The sequence below is a fragment of the Apodemus sylvaticus genome, chromosome 4, assembly GCF_947179515.1.
Source record: "Apodemus sylvaticus chromosome 4, mApoSyl1.1, whole genome shotgun sequence".
Classification (NCBI taxonomy): Eukaryota; Metazoa; Chordata; class Mammalia; order Rodentia; family Muridae; genus Apodemus; species Apodemus sylvaticus.
The window spans coordinates 147,241,213-147,258,698 of NC_067475.1; the positions used below are offsets into that span (position 1 = coordinate 147,241,213).

Here is a 17,486-nt window from a genome sequence, read left to right on the forward strand (position 1 = left end):
CTTTAAAGTATACATCTTGGAAACAATGTTTATGAAAACAGTGATTCCCATGGCAGTTGTATTCACTGGAGAGAGTAGGAGCTAGGATAGGTAGGTTGTAGCAGGGAAGACCATTAGAGTAGGGAAGACTCTTGGAGCAAAATCATTTCTTCTACACTGAAGAGTGGGGGATAAAAGCAATTGAAATGTAAACAGGAAATTGTAAACAAACACCATCCCTCTCTTTACTTGACTAAATAGTCTATACAAACCACATAGATATCAAAGGTTTTATATATGTACACAGCCAACATAATATCAAAATATATTTTATTCTGGACCTCTTTCAGATCTGATTCAAATTACAGTTGTCAAAGCAATACAATGCAAAGGGAAAACTGCAACAACAATACACACACACACACACACACACACACACACACACACACACACGTGCCTGGAAAGGGTCGAAGGGTCATTGAGGACAAATCACTGTGATGTAGAACCAAAATACATCATAATGTCATTGACATGGTCCAGGAGAGATAAACATCTGTATCAGTCTTCCTTACACAATCATCATGAAAATTGAACAATAAAGTTCTTAAGCATGTACAAAAAACTGTCATGGGCTGGTTTACACTTCTCCAACAGCTTTAAGGTTAACTGTGGAACTAAAGAAAGGCTGCAGACGTCATCACCCAGTGCTAAGGTAGGCTCACAGAATTAGACCCAAAGGATTTGCAAATAAAACTCAAATAAAAACATTTTATATATATAGCAACAATGCCAAAGTCAGGAAGGAAAATCACTTCTGTATTTAAGGATGGCAGAGATGCACAATGAAGTGTGCCTGTTTGTAATGAGATGAAAACAGCACACCAGACACACCATGCAGAGTGCTTCCTCAAACTTACCCAGAAACTCCAAACAACGTGAAACACCTTGCTTAGTTTAACAACAACAAAAAAAAAAAAAAAAAAAAAAAGAGCCTACTTATTCCTCCGGCTTCAACACTATCACAGAAGGGCAGAAATAAAGACTACTATGGACACCTCAGAACTGTTATATAAAGACACCAGATTCTGAATGAGCGGATTAAAAAAGTGTGAGCACCCCCCCCCTTTTTTTTTCCTCTCCTACATTTGACTAGGATTGTGTATTAAAAGACTGATATTAAATGTGACACTTCAGAGCTATTACTGATCCCTCCCTGATGATTTCAGACAAAAGGAGGGAATGAAAAACAAACAGAAAGCCGCCCCCAGGGTCTCTGTAGCTGGCTGCTAGCCCCACACGCCAGCTTCTGCTGCTGTGCCACGATGCTGGTCCGCGGAGGCAGGATTTCCGCAGCAGCTGTGCAAGTACTGCTCTGAGCTCCTGAGAATCCAGCTTCTGCGGAAATGTGCAATGCGCTTACAAAACCGTAAATGGTCTTCAAAAGAGCAAGACAGCACTGTCTGAGATGGTTTTCCTATGCAGTTAGTAAAACTGTGTGTGCTTGCAGAAGCCTGGTCATCTGTGATTCCTTTAAATAGCAAAAGGCCCAGTCCCCTGCGGGCCTCTGCTCCTCATTCATAGTTTACATTACTCTTCTAACAAAATCATTCTACATAAACAGATAGCTCCTTAAAAATAGTACTCTTTCATTAAATCTGATCGACAGAAAGAATTTTAAGGAAAAAAAGGAGTGCTTTATAAGTGAAAAGTACAAATCTTTGGCCTGTCTCTTGACATTTTTATGTCAAAAAGCAAAAAACCCTTCATGTGATTCAATCTATTGATTACTTTTTGCACCATAATTTGTTTTTGTATACCACAAAAGGAGGCACTTTCAGTATCTGTAAAAGGTGTTTAATCCTAAAACATACTCCCCTAGAGGATAACTCATGAAAACAAAATTTGCTACACTCTAAGACCTATTCCAGTTACCACTCCTAAATCATCTGAAAGTCAATGATATTACCTGATCATGGAAAACAGGAGTGGGGTAACCCTAAGGCCCCGAGGGTCTCCTGCATGGAGTACACAGGTGCCTTTCATGCCTTTCAAGGGCAGCAGCTGCTCCCTCCAGTCCACTTTACTCAATGATATTCATTTAAGCCTCCTATTCTCGTCCGTACAGTAGCAATGTATATAAAACAATGATCTAAATGAACACCATAGAAAGACTACTGGACTCTAGTTCTTCAGAGCCAATTCTTAGAAACTAAGACAAGAAGGAAAGTAGAGAACCCCGACAGCACTTGACACACTCAGGTGTGGTCTCCGGTCATCATCCGACTGCTCGGGTGAAGACATGGTGTGGTGTCTGTGAAGCAGCATCGTGGCACGTCAGCAGGCTACAGGGACAGTGAAAGCAGCAGCAAAGCACACAGTCCTACGCTCACAAGAACCAGCCTAAAGGTGGACGTTTCCAGCCACATCTTCGAGGGAAAGACCTGAGGCTCTGGGATAGCAAAGCTCTGCACTTTTCTTCTATCAGACAATTTAGCACAGCTAGTGTGCTTAAGTAAAATAGCCAAAGAAATAGGAGAACAAACAAACAAAACAAAACAATAAACACACACCCAACAGAAAGCAAGACAATATCAGAAAATTCAGCCGTCATTTTGGCAGCTGTATTTCAGGAATTTGTGACTGTCTTTGAATCAGCTGGGAAGAACATCAATGACTGTATGCAAATGAATGAAATGTCCATATCAAAATACAAAAGCACTATCAACAATCACCTCTGACTTTCAGGTTCAGATTCAGTGCAATTGACAAATGCATCGCTGAAGGAAATGCAGCGTAGGCATACTCAAAACGCTTGTGTCTATTCCTGGGAGCACATTTCAAAATTATTGCACAGGTTTTTTTTATTTTTATTTTTTTTTAAACAACAACAGAGGCCAACAGATGTGACCCTCTTGAAGTAAGAGCAAAATCTCAAGTGCCAGACACTCAGCATTTTAGAATTCCTACAGAGCCACAGAGCAATGGGTTCTAAATCTCTCAATGTAATTGAACCCTAAACACGCCCGGCACAAAGCACAGATGACTGCCTCTCTGGATGCAATCTTAATATTATTACAGTATCATTGTCCCCACTAACAATGGGGTAGATATAACGATGTATGGTAAAATTTAAGTGGATTCATCCTCTTTACCAAAGCCAAGCCACCCTACCTTAGTGAAGCCAAGGCCTCCATCAATCCACGCTGTTTTGTAAAGAGCAAGGCAGCGAGCACAGAGCATCGGGGCTGCGGGGCTGCAGGGCTGCGGGGCTGGGTTAGGGCCGCTTCGTAGAACACAAGGCGGGACTTAGGAGTCAAAGGCCTCAAAATAACTACTGACACAGATAGTGTTATAAATTTGCTAAGCAACTTCTTAATTAAAAATTTAAAGATATAAATTTGACAACTGTTCTTTCTCTTCAGAACCAACGCTCCCGGGTTCTTCCATTAACATCGACTGTCCTGTTAACTACCTCCACAAACACAGCCTCTGGTGAACATTTATAGGTATATTTTACTTTTAGCTGAACATAAGAGATCTGATTGGATACCTGTATCTTTAAAAAAAATATGTGATATAAATGAGAGTAAAAGACATGATATAGTAGTGACTACAGGAAAAAAAACCAGCAGCTTAGATCTTTGTCGCTTGATAAAGTACAGCTTTGGCGCCACAGACGCAGGCAGCAGGCTAGCCTCAGCCGCACTTCTCCTAAATTCTCCACCACTGCTATCCAAAAATACCTCAAAGCAATCCTTTAAAAACTGTTCTTAAAACTAAGGTAGCAAACATTTAGCCAAGTAATGGCAGTGTTATATGCTGTAATCTTGCTTTGTAAAAAGAAAACTATGAGAGATTTTTTTTTTAATACTGGAATCTGGTTACATTACATATTTAAGCTTCTATACAGAATGATGGACACTTTGAGAAGCTAATCCTTATCCAGAAATATTTTAATCTCTTAAGAAACAAAGTAAAACAGACAAATGGTAAAATAAAAAATAAAAAAATAAAATAAAAGCCCCAAACTATGTTGCTCCTTCTCACAATAGTGCACATTTAACCATAATTTAGTTATGGCTACAAAACATCAGAAGATTTTTTTTTTTTTAAAGTCTCTTCTTTATGGTATTTAAAAAAAAAAAAAAAAAAAAAAAAAAAAAAAAAAAAAAAAAAAAAAAAAAAGGTTGTGCCCTTCTAGTCTTAATTGGCAGAAATACGTCCCCCAAAAGAAACTATTTTATTTAAGCTGTCTCTCTCTATCTCAATCTCTCTCTCTCTCACTCACTCACTCACTCAATCAATCACAGAAAAAACTAAAACAAAAGAAAACAAACCCCAAAACTAAGATAACGTAATACCCTTTGCTGATGTGTCTCAGAGAATGACATGACAGAAGTCATGCAGTTTCCTATTATTCCAATTCCCTCCATAATATGCACCTATTGAGTATATGCTCTGGGAGCCATCAAATGTACCAAACATCTACCTCTTCCAAAGAATGCAGTAAAATATTTTTAAGAATTTTTTGCTGTTGTTTAAAAGGTGAAGGGAAAAGCAAGAAATTGCTTCCCTCCTGTACTTCATGCATCCATCATCTAAACCAAACCAAACCTGGAAGCAAGAGCCAACTACTGCCGCAAGCTTTCGTTAAGTCCATGTTCTCTGTACATACAAACTGCGCACTACTGAAGGGGAAAAAGAACTTAATCCATGGTGTCTGCTGATCAAGGGGGAGAAACAAGGCTGTCATTAATATTCAAAACTGGGGCATGTGTGGTTTGCTCTTATAACGCATACTCCTTCTCTTCTGGTTTTCATATCCAAACTTCTAAACACTACTTAGGGGCACAGCAGGTTAGATCCCAGCACTTGTTGAGCAGAATTCCCAAGCTGGGATGAGACTGTCATCTTCAGGGTACAGCTGTGTTCATATATACTGCGCGTGTATATTTTTCTTAGGTTTGGCTGTAGTGGACTGGCCATGGTTCAAGTGGGACGAGAGCAGTATATGGGTCAGGGACAGTCTTGTGGCTATGTACACATTCATAGTCGGTCCATGGCTTCCCACTAGTAACGCTATTTCCGAAGGTCTAAGACACAAACCTGTAAGAGATGACAACAGTCAGCCAGGATCAAGAAATCTACTTTACATTGCAAGCTTAACTTCTATAAAGAGGATAGTGTAATTTACCATCTGTTTCTAAGATGCAAATTCATAAAATCATAAAGAAACTTTACCCGAAGGACTTCAGGTCAATATGCTGTGATGTGAGCCCTCCCAAACCACAATAACTAAGGAAATGCAGCTGAAAAGCTTTAGGATTTCGTCTTTATAGTCAGTACAAGATGGGGAACAGACAAAACAGACTTGGATCTGATGGATCATGGGGCCATCTCACCACACAGCTTAGCTTCCCTCTCCCCAGCTTTCCCTGCTTTTAGAGGTAGTGTAGAGGCTACACCACCATTTTTTTTCCAACAACCTACTAACCAACATCCTGAAGGTCAGTACCTAATATCTTTCCACAGAAATCAGCCTCCATTCTTCATCCTCCAACACTCCTCTACAAAGAGGAGAGTTGGGGAAAGGGCTTTAAAAATACCATTTAGCAAGAGACACTTCATTACATTTATTTCCACAAATGGAAGGTTTACACTGAAAACTGCTCATTACTTGTTTATTAAGACTCTTTGACAAAGTCACCCCAAAGTTTATATTATACAAATGTAATGAACATATTTAGCACATAGCCCAGGGAGGTGTGTTGGGAATGGAGTTGACACCTTAACCAAAATTTATTACTTTGTAAAGAACATGACTGTGTACCTAACATTCCCCCTTCTCTTTAAAAATTCATGTGCATACTCACTGAACCATCCGAAGCACTGGCTCCAACTTTGTCTCCTGCTGCATTCCAGCAAACTTCAAAAATCCCACCTGTTCCTCTGTAACTGTGAACTAAAGCACCTGTCTAAAAAGATGAAAAACAGAACCCTAAGTATCATTATAGAAATCTGTGATGTGGGAAAGGAACTCACAAAGCCCCATTCTTAACCCCACCCCTTTTTGAGGATCTCTCAGTTGCTGGAGGAGGAAGACATGTTTTCTTCAGTGGTGTACCCACTGGTAAGTTGCCTGTACTCCCTTAGCAACTTTATTCTAATCTCCCAGATGCTGTTAGATGAAGAAAGCTAAATGGGAGGAGGGAGTCAGTGGGAATGTGACAACAGAATGATGGAGGAGGGCGGATCGAAGTGCTGTATCATTTATAAGCATATCACGATGAAACCTGTTAGTATGTGTAGTTACTATATAGTAATTTTTAATTGGCAAAGACAGGGAAGAGAGAAGGGGAAGGAGAATAGAACCTACTTAAGGGGCTACTATAGAATTATATAGTAATCCATATAAACTTAGCATAAATAATCAATTTAAAAGGCAGTATATGGGCTCAAAGTAAACTGTCAAAAACAAAAGAATTTATAAATAGATTGGGTCTGAGAATGAGTCAAAAATATATGATTTTCTAACAATCAGAGGTGGGACTTTGTTTCAAATAAAAATATAGGCAGGTTTTACACCTCCACAAATAATAATTCTATGGAAACCCTTTCACAAATGTTATCATAAAAGATATGGTTTCATATCAAAGAATTATTTCAGCACAGACTGCTTTTCTAGGTGTTGGTGACCATTCCCCACTAGGATTTTTAGCTTCACTGAAACAATACCTACAATGAACAATGCTGGAAAATGTGCGCTTTGCCAACAGAACTATGACAGAGAGGGTGAGTGGGTCACATCATCTGATGTGTTTGCTGGAATAAGACACAGCCCTCTTACCCATAGGAGGTACACTATGAGAAAGACCAATGAACAATCCCATAGGGCAGCAGCAAAGCCTGCATATATCACCAGATGCCATCTGCCATTTCATACTGAACTTTCCAAAGGTAAAAGGTTTCAAAACAGCAGACAGCTGACCATGCACCTTAAGTGAGCTCCATTTCACTAAAATTATTTTGTCACAATGGATTCTCACTAGAAAATTTTCCAAACATAATTTAACAACAACTACAAAGAATATGTATTTATTGAAGAAGATAGACAAGCGGATATAGCACATTCCTGGGTAAGGAAGTCAAGGTAACCTGCAAACTTAGGGATCAAACAAATGCAGAAATGTACAGTTATTTATTTTGGGAAATGGTGAAGAATGACAAGGATCCAGGCACATACTGTGGACAGTGATTCAGCCGGTGACTGTGGATTGAGCTATGCACAGAAGAACTAATGGTACAAAAGAGAGCTAGGGGCCAGAGATGCAACTCAGTGCAGGGTGCTCACCCAGCACCACTGAGGTCTCCAAGGCAAGGAGGAAGTAGCAAGCCAATCATGCACAGGAATTACAGACTTGGTCCAAGGGATAACAGTAAGGACCACGAAGGACTCCCACAACTGCCTACCAATGAATAAAGACAACTTTCCTTCCAGACCTTAAATCATACAGACCAACACTGAGGGACCACAAACAAAATAAAGCTTAAACACTGTAGGAAAAACCAGAGATCCCAGGGACATTGTATATAAACAATACATAAAGCTATAAAAAGTACCAATCTGGACTCATTTAAAAAGAGTGATATAGTAATTTCCCCATGAAACAGATGGCAAGACCTCTGTGATCACAGCCAGAACAGAAGAATGCCCAGAGCACACAGAGAACACCAACGTGTCAAGAGTGAGTAAAGAGTGGGGAAGCTGGCCTGCGCCTGCTCCAAACAGAAGATGCTGCTTCACACAGCAACCGAGGAAGGGCAAGGGGGCCCTCGCCGGCTACCAAACCACAGAAGCATTTGGCAAACTGAGAATTCAGGAAAATGCAAACTGGTGTGGGTTCTCTTGGTAGGAGTTGGCCATGGACACTTCATGAACCCATAGTTTCCTTTGTGAGGAACCACAAACAAATACACATATATACACAGATGTGCACATACACTTGAACAAATGCCCATACAAGCATTAGAAAAAGGATGATTCCTTTTTTTGAATATTATTTCACCAATAACAAGATAAATCAAACTACTATTTTAGACATGCATAAACTCCTATGATTATATAGCGGGAATTACTGGTGCACATCTGAGCCTTACGTTTACCCTATGGTCTAGCCTCAGGTACGCATCACTGCATTCAGTTTTGAAAAGCAGAGCTGGGTACATCAGTGTCCTCTTAAGAACACACAGGTAAAGGTGGGAATGGTGGCTTTAAACATTTACTTTATAACTACAGAATTTTCCTGGCATATGCTCATAAAGAAAAAAATGAAACAAGAGAGTTAAGATATATACTATCTACAAAGATACTAAGGGAGAATTTTTATTTTAAATCAGGAATAGGCCTCTGATCTCAGAACTTGGAAGGGGAGGCAGGAGGATCTCAAGTGAGACCTTTTCCCCCAAAACCAAAACTGTTAACAATCCAACTGAAAAAGGAAAGGACAGGACCTGCAACAGGCCTCAAGCACAGGAGGGAGCCTGGAGCTGAGGAAGGAGATCATGTGAAGTGAAATCCCATGCACAGCAATGCAAACAAACAGAAAATGGAAATGGGAGACCATTTGTGCGAAGCACTTCAATCTATACAATCAGAATACATCTTTCAAAAACCCACCAAATAGGTAACTGATCAATAGGTAACTAATCCAGTCAATAACAAGGGAACCAAATAAGCAACAGGCAGAAGAGATGTACATGGTCAACAAATGTTCTAAGTTTTCAAAGTCCTTGGCCATGAGAGAAAGGTGAACTCCTTTGAGCGTCTCACTTCCCCAGTGGGCTGTCAGGAGAGAGCGCCAACATGCTGGAGGGAGTGCGAACTAGCGAGTGCAGCACTACATATATCACGACGAGGGTCCTAGAGAGTGGGGGGCAGAAGCCAAGGAGCTGTGACACAAGCACACAGATGAAGGGCTCTCAGCACACCACAGACATGTACACAGCTGTAATATTTCAAGATGAGAATCGACAGAAGAATGAAGAGCACAGAGGAAACATGTAGACACAAATGGAATGTTATGTAGCCTTAAAGAAAAATTAACCATGACATTAACAGGGAAATAGGGGGAACTGGAAAGGATTGGTGAGCGAAATACGTCAGACTCAGAACCGCAAATACGTTTCCTCTCACGAGAGTCCTGCATTTTAGGGTTTATTAATGTAGGTTGGGCTGCACATCATGAAACTAGAGACAGGTGGATGAGCAGGGTTAGAGTGGCCTTACTGGGGGGAGGACAGCGCGAGGCTGGACCAGTGGCTGGGGGAAGCCAAGGTGAAGGTGGGCAAAGGGTAGGAGAGGAGAGGAAACAGGCTTAATAAAGCCAGTGTGTACAAAGGGTCATAATGATGTGCTTTAGTTTAAATGCTAGTTTTTAAAAGTAAAATTCAAGAGAATTTTTAAAACTGCAGAGAAGCTAGCCTACACACTGAAGTACATAAAGATACTCAGGCTTCATGTCCCGTGATAATGTAAGCTTGAACTTCACTGAAATATCATCCTCCACCTAGAAACTGGAACCTGCTGAGGACGAGCCAGAAGAATGGTGCTTTATGCAGTAAGGACGAAAGAGTGGCTAAGAAAAGCACCGGTGGCCAGGAAGGCAAAGATGGACAAAAGCTCACAGTACAGACCTTCTTGAGCATCGGATATGTAATTGAGTGACATGTACTCAAATGTGAATGGTTTATAGCAAGTAACTCATCAAATAAACCACGGTGGCAATCTACTACAGAACAGGAGATGGCTGCCTACAATGTATTAGCATGCCCTACACTAACACAGACCTGGGGAACACAGGGTGGTTCATCGGGCACAAAAGAAAAGCTGCAAAAACAACATACTGGCTTCTATTTTGGGGCAGCTCTTCACCATCCCTGAAAAGGCAGCCAAGTGTTCAGTCACTAAGGAGATCTTGTCCTTTAAGCGCAGCAAAGATCAAGTTGACCATAAGCTTCTTCATTTCATAAATACTATGCTGTTCAAGAATAAAAGAGTAAAACAAGAGATCTCCTTCTAAATTGATTTTGCATAGAAAAATTAACTTTCAATCAGTGTTGATTCAGCTATAAAGTGCTCCAAAGTACTCTTAGATTCTTAAAACTAAGCATTAAATTGATGTCACATAAAGAAAAACAAAAATGTAAGTAAATGGGTAAATGCTTCTAACTTAGTAAGTGCAGCTTAAATTAATGGGGCATACCTGTGTGTTCCAGATGTGCACACACTTGTCAAAAGAACCACTTGCCAGATACCTGCCATCAGGACTAAAAGCCACACTGTACACGGGCTCTTGATGTTTTGTCAAAGTATGGATGCAAATCCCTCGGTCTACGTCCCATAACCTAACAGTAGAATCAAAGGATGCACTAAAAATGGAAAGAGAAAATAATTGTTTAAGTAAGCAAATACCCTCTTGGCCCTGCCCCCAGCCTCCCACATTCTGCCCATCCTAACAGGCTAGCAAATCCAAGTACTGTGGAAACTGGAAGGGAAACATGAAAGGCAGTGGGTTCTGCGCCCCACCTAGTCATTCTACATTCTACTCCCAACAATCCTGGTTATTGGTCCATGGTTCTGAATCTCTTTATTTAAAAAAAAAAAAAAAAAAAAAAAAAGATGCTGGTGGACTTGTATCATCCTAAGCCCAAATAATCTACTGTTAACTAAAACAGAGAGGCTCACCACAGAGCCCAGGCTGGTTTCAGGCTTACTTTGTTAGGCCTAAGTGCTGAATTGTAAGTATGTGCCAATAAGCAAAACCTAACTATTGGGTTTTATTCATATTGGTTTTATATCAGTAGATATAACAAAAGCAATAAGCCATGAAATTCTAATATTAAAAACCCATGTTTAAAGGTTCCCACTGAAATACATTCCCCTCAAGATATGCTCCCCATTTTTTTGCTATATTTTTCTCAATATTTTTATGCATGAGAGACTCAACAGGAAAAGTGAAACAGATACATCACCTTGCTAGCATAAGGTTGGCATTTGGATTATTTGTCCCTGGTCCAGTTGGACTCCATTTTATAGTATAAATTTCTTTATTATGTGCTTGCAAATCATGGACACAGTTATCCTGCTTCATACTCCAGATCTAAACCAAAAGAAAAAAATGGGTAATTTTCTGTACAACAGATACTTCAAAAAACAAACAAACAAACAAAAACCCCCACAAACATCAAGAGAATGGTAACAAAGAAATGTAGAAGTAGCTGAGTGTAGTACTTACCTTTGATCCAAATATTTCTGACTGAAAAACTTGAAGGCTGAGTGGACTAACTCACCTCAACATTTACAAAGTGCTTAAACTAGGTGGGGTTCCGGTAACTTGGGGGTGTAATATGTGTGTAAGTGGTCTAGCATTGTGAGGACCCTGGTTCCAAACACACAAATACAAACACCAAAGGCAACTGGGATAGCCACTCTTGAAATGCAATGAAGAGCTAAGAGAGCAGATGTTTAGCGTCCTAGGGAATGAAGTTGAGCACACACGTCTAAAACCCTGCTTCAGTTTTCAAGCTTTTGGCCCTGGCAAGATGTCACTCCTGTAATCCTCGTCACATTGCTCTTTCCACTTTGGTAATCTTCTTGATATAGGGAACTCTGTTTCATGAGGTTTATTATCCTATAGCATGCTGTTCATAACACACCACCCATTTCATTTCTGCCTTGAAATCCTCTGTGACCCAAAATTCTTTGTTGGGTGAAAAAAAGCTACAATCTAGACCCTGAGGTATCTAGCTCCAGACTCTTCAGCTTGCAGCTCAATCTAAGAAACAAGTTTCTCTGAATATTGGCATTCCTACATAGTATAAGCTTTATGCATGTGCATGAGGAAAAAAAAAACACAAAGAGAAGACAAGGAAGCCAATATGGTGGCATCGGGTGGCATCGTCCTATAACCAGTGCTTGAGGATGTGCAGGATCTCAAATTCAAAGCCAGCCTGGACTACATAGTGAGATTATACCACGTGTGCTTGAACACGAACACACACACACACACAGACACACACACACACTGAAACCAACTACAATAAAAACAAGGCTAAAGATGCAGCTCAGTGCTGTCATGCTTCCTTAGCACACCCGAGTCCTACAGTTGATCCTGGAGGTTAAGGGAGGGGAAGGAACACAGCCTTTTCACAGCAAACCAACCTATTTTCCTGTGGGACTACCCTATTTGTAAGGGTTGTCACTATGGTCACTGGCACTGAAGCTGAGGATAAGTAGAGTACATGTGGCATGAGGAAGTGAAAAGGCTCAGTCATTGCAGAATCTAGCACTAGGCTGGTCTTTACCTCTGCATGATATTTTTACTACCTGTGGGACATGGATGGCTAATTCCCTATTTCACATTGGCCAAGTCATGGGAGACTCAGATATCTGGGTAAGCATTATTTGCCCATGTCACCCAGTAGGAACAAAGCAGATTGCATCCTCCATGCTGATGGACAGCATTCCTGTGGGTGGCTTCAATACTGAGCTGAAATACAGATTTTCTGCCTTCAGCCTGGGCCCTGGCACTACAAGTTTGGAACCACAGGCTGCCTACAGAGGATTAAATGAAAATGGCCCCCATAGGGCTTATGTATGTAAATGCTCAGTCTTCAGTTGATGGAACTACCTGACTCGCGCATGATTGTTGATGTAAAGCAATGCCTTGTCTGCCTGCCTACTATCATGCTCCTTGCTACTGTCATGGAGTCACCGTCTAGCTGGAACTGTTAGGCCCAATAAACTCTTCTCTAAGTTGTCTTCACCACAGTATCCTAGCATAACAAAAGTAACAAACCTTTCCTGGGTTTCCAGTTTGAAGACAACAGAGAATTCACAACCTCCACGATTGTGTATAGATTTTCCTAAGTCTCTTATAGATTAATCTATGAGGATTGCCTTACCACTAGGGAGAACTGTGATAAATACAGCAGCAAAGTTCACCTGCACGGCCATTCTTTTAATAGAATTGCCTATATTCAAGTATGTAAGCATTTCAGAGGAAACAACATTAACATTAACCATTAAAAAGCTAGAAAGCTCCTCACTTAGGTTTACGTAGCAAGAGGACATTTTAAATAGCTTTAAGCCAGGTATGGTAGAACAAACCATTATCCAGCATTCAAAAGATAGGGTATGATGAATCTCTGGAGTTCAAGGCCAGCCTAATCTACATGCTTGAGTTCCAAAATAGCCAGAAGTATATAGTGAGAGCTCCCCCTACCCCGCCAAAAAAAAAGAAAGAAAGAAAGGGGAGAGAGCACCTTAAACTGCCCATGGGACATAAAGCACCTGAATTACCTTCAATGTCATGTCATCCGAACAGGAGGCTAGGAGATTGCCAGTTGGGTCCCATTTGATTGCATTTACTTCATTCTAAAAACAACAGTAAATATTTATATTTTCATTTTATACAATGGTCTGCCACTTGGCATTTAATATACATACTTAAAAACTATTCTGAAACATTACTTGATATTATTCACTCAAAATACCCATTTATAGAAGGGAAAAGCCTTCTTACCGTGTGCCCCTGGAATGTTTTGATAGGTCTGTCTTGTCCTAATTTGCAGACGTGAATGCACATATCTGTACTACAAGATGCAAAGGTGTTATTGCTCTGCCAGTCAACATCCAGTGCTGGGGCTGGAAAGAAACACAGTGGGGTTTGCACTGAGCACATGTATGTTACCCAGGAGCTTTAGCTCTGAAGCATATCCTAAGCAATACTTAAAGATTTTACTATTCATTCACTCATTCATATGTATACTGGAGATTTGCCTGCATATATGTCAGATGCCCTGGAATTGAAGTTACTGAGAAATTGTGAACTGTCACATGGGTGCTAGGAATTAAACCTAGATCCTCTGGAAGAACAGCTCCTTCTCCTATCCACTGAGCCATCTCTCTAGCTCCTACTTTAACTTGGAGAGGGAGAGGGAGAGGGAGAGGGAGAGGGAGAGGGAGAGGGAGAGGGAGAGGGAGAGGGAGAGGGAAAGGAACAGGGAGAGAGAGATCAAAAATGCCAATAACTTTCAGCTGCATGATCACTGTGCAGAAAAATTCAAGCTGTCAACTGGAATATCTTTTGTATAACCAAAACAAAAATCAAACCTGTTGATTAATTCTTTTTTATTTCTATTTATTTGCCTGTGCATATGTAACGGATAGAAAACTCTGATTCTACCACTGAGTCACTGAACCTACTAGCATGGTGATTCTTCATTTAGAGGCTGGGGCTAACACCCCACCTCTAAACTTCGCTTAGTACTTGAGGATGCTGCCAAGCCAAGGAGAAGCTACATGTCGATAGAATGCTACAAACTGCAAGTCAGATAAATGAATCAGAGCCATCCCCATTGCCAACAACAACGAATGTTTTTGACAAATGTTTTCTTTTAAAAAATTCTTGTCAAGTGACTCTTAAAGTTTAAAATCTCAAATGTCCAAAAATTTGGCTAAGACTTAGTATGCAGCCTCATTTTAGCTCGGAGGATTACATATTTCTTTCCCTTACAACAAGCAGCAATGGTTCTGTAATATTAGCTTCATAGATCAAGGCAAGGGAAGCCAAGTGACTAGGTCGAGTGTGAATGCATGGAGAACACTATCTTCACACTCCAGTCAGCTGTGGTGAGGGGCTTTCACAGGGGAAAAAATAGGATATTTAGACTTAGCCTCAGTACAGCACATCTGCATGGTTTACAAAACTAGAAAAAGTGACTTTCTGAACCTTGGTAAGGCTGCCAACCCCACTTAGAGACAGGGAGAAACAGGAAAGTGAAAGATGCTTTCCCCAGTTGCTTTTCTGGGAAGTTTCCTAAACCTATCACTTCACTCACATTTGACTAGATATAACTTCCAGAAGGATGTGAACAGCAGCAGCCAGCAGTTGTGCCCACCCTGGCCAGCAGCATGTGACTGTCGGCAAACATTTGGAACACCCATTCATTGTGAAGCCAGCTAGCTGTCCAGTTCAGTTCGTCTGCCCGCAGGCTCACCCCAACCAGGAGGCTAACTCTCACCACCTCACCTTTCCAGACTCTTGGGCTTCTAGTCCTGAGCTTGCTTCATAGAGGGAAACAGAAGCCCAGGATGAGTGGGAGGGGCACTGTTCCTGCCGCTAGCTCAGCCTGGGTTTCTCAATGGTTCCTGCTGTTACTAGGCAACCTCTTCCCAGCAGTTCCAGTTCCCACCAGACTGGCAGCATCTTATATCTCTCTGGTCTCTCCTTCAGTTGTTCTTGTCTGGGTGACCTCACTGCCTCCAATGCTCCCTCTTCCCAACACTGCTACAATGACTTTCTTCTCTGCTTTAGTCCCTTTCTTGGATTCCCAAGTACAGACTGTTTTCCTGCCAAAATCCTGATTCAGTAAACACTGCAAAATTAACATAAAATATCGTTCTTTAAAACATTAATTTTTAATGAAATATAACTCTAATATTAAGAAGTAGAAAATAAGGGAGGAAGAGGAGGCATTTTTAATTCTTTTAGAAAATGGATAATATGAAACAATAATATGAAGAAGGTTAAATGTCTGACATGGCCTCTAAAAGCCTGAGTGGCCACCAAACTTGAAGGGAGGCTGACAAATCGCAAGACACACTAAAACAGACATACCTTGGGTTCAGAGAAAAAAGGAAACTATATCCTGTAGCTCGGGAGGACTCCCTCCACTGGAAGTCCCTACCCATAAAACCTTCGACCCAAAATCTGTCCTGCCTACAAGAAGTGCAGAGATAAATACGGAACAGAGAAGAGAGTGGCTAATCACTAACTGACCCAAACTGAGACCATCTTATGGGCAAGTGTGGAGAGCCTTATTGAGGTGCTGTGCCACCTAGAAGGAGTCTGACATTAGGCTATAATAGGGAAGTAGGTTAAGTCAGGAATTTTAATCTTAGAGTGGACCGAAAGAAGAAGGCTTCAGGCAAGACTTTGGGCTTGGACAAGGAAGTGGGCTCAGGTATTTTGGTCATTCTGACAAGCCCTTGGAAACAACAGTCACAGACCTTTCATTATTGCCTTGACAATTTTGTGTTCACTGTCTTGCTTGTTCCTCATTGTACTACTATAGATCTTAATACTTTCATGTAATCAAATTGGTATAAAAGTGGATTGGAAATTACTAAACCCGCCTTCAGTCTCACAATTGACTGGGATCATGCTGCAATGTTGTCTAATTGTCTTTTTTCTTTTTAATCCTCACTCCTGCACTGGAGAACCAGTTGACCAACTGAACGGGCTTGGTCAGGAAAGGACCTGACACTACTAATGATACTACTCTGTTATGCCTGTAGAAAGGAGCCTAACATAACTGTCCTCTGAAAGGCTCCACCCAGCAGATGACTGAAACAGATGAAGAGTCACAGGCAAACATTAGGTGGAGTTCTGGGAGTCTTGTGGAAGAGTTCAAAGGACAGCGGTACCTGGAGGAGATAGATACTCCATAGGAAAACTGATAGAGTCAATTAACCTGGACCTGTAGGAGTTCTCAGAGTTTGAAGCACAAAACATAGAACATGTGTGGGCTGTACCTAGGCTCCACCACACATGTAGCAGATATGCAGCTTGGTGTTCATGTAGATTCATTCCTCAACAACTGGAGCAGGGGCTGTCTCTGACTCTGCTGCATGCCTCTGGGTCCTGTTCCCCTAACTGGGCTGCCTTGTCTGGCCTTAGTGAGAGGATGTACCTACTCCTGTAGTGAATTGATGTGCCTGGGTGGGTTGGTACTTAAGGGGGCCGCCCCCTTCTCAGAGAAGGGGAATGTGGGCAGAAGACGGGTTGGGCAGGCAGTGATTGGGATATAAAGTGAACAAATAAATTAATGGGAAAAAAAAGAATAATAAAAAAATCAGCAGTACATACCGTTGCAAGACATGTGTCTGAGTTCATGTTTTACTGTGAACAGACACCATGACCAAAGCAACTCTAAGAAGGACAATATTTCATTGAGGCTGGCTTACACGATCAGAGATTCAGTCTAGTATCATCAAGATGGGAACATGGCAACATACAGGAAGACATGGTGCAGGAGGAACTGAGAGGTCTACATCTTCATTGAAGGCTGCTAGCAGAATACTGACATTCAGGCAGCTAGGATGAGTCTTAAGCCCACACCCACAGTGACACACCTACTCCAACAGAGCTACACCTTCAAATAGTGGCACTCCCTGGGCCAAGCATATACAAACCATCACACATGGAAACCAATTAGCATATGCTGTTGGTTTTGATGACTGTATGTGAAAGAGGACATTCTAAACATAAACTTAAGATTTTTCTGGATTTTTCAATCTTCTAGGAAAACTTGCCTGACCAAAAAAAAATGGATAAGGAAAGGAAAGGAAAAAGGAAAAAGGAAAAGAAAGGAGAAAGGAGAAAGGAGAAAGGAGGAGAAAGGAGAAAGGAGGAGAAAGGAGAAAGGAAAGGAAACAAAGAAGA

General features: G+C 41.1%; 1 protein-coding gene across 5 annotated transcripts in view; it reads right to left on the reverse strand.

Annotated features, from left to right (window-relative positions):
• Positions 1-932: 932 nt before the first annotated feature.
• Positions 933-17,486, reverse strand: part of Tbl1xr1 (TBL1X/Y related 1) — a 143,176-nt gene continuing 126,622 nt past the window's right edge. For all 5 annotated transcript variants that reach the window (XM_052180736.1, XM_052180735.1, XM_052180739.1 and 2 more), the window contains 6 exons: positions 13,563-13,684; positions 13,340-13,414; positions 11,011-11,138; positions 10,242-10,407; positions 5,853-5,954; positions 933-5,085 (listed from right to left, as the gene is read on the reverse strand). In XM_052180736.1, coding sequence (XP_052036696.1) covers positions 5,059-5,085; positions 5,853-5,954; positions 10,242-10,407; positions 11,011-11,138; positions 13,340-13,414; positions 13,563-13,684 — 620 coding nt within the window. In that variant the 3' untranslated portion in view covers positions 933-5,058. The remainder of the gene's footprint in view (positions 5,086-5,852; positions 5,955-10,241; positions 10,408-11,010; positions 11,139-13,339; positions 13,415-13,562; positions 13,685-17,486) is intronic.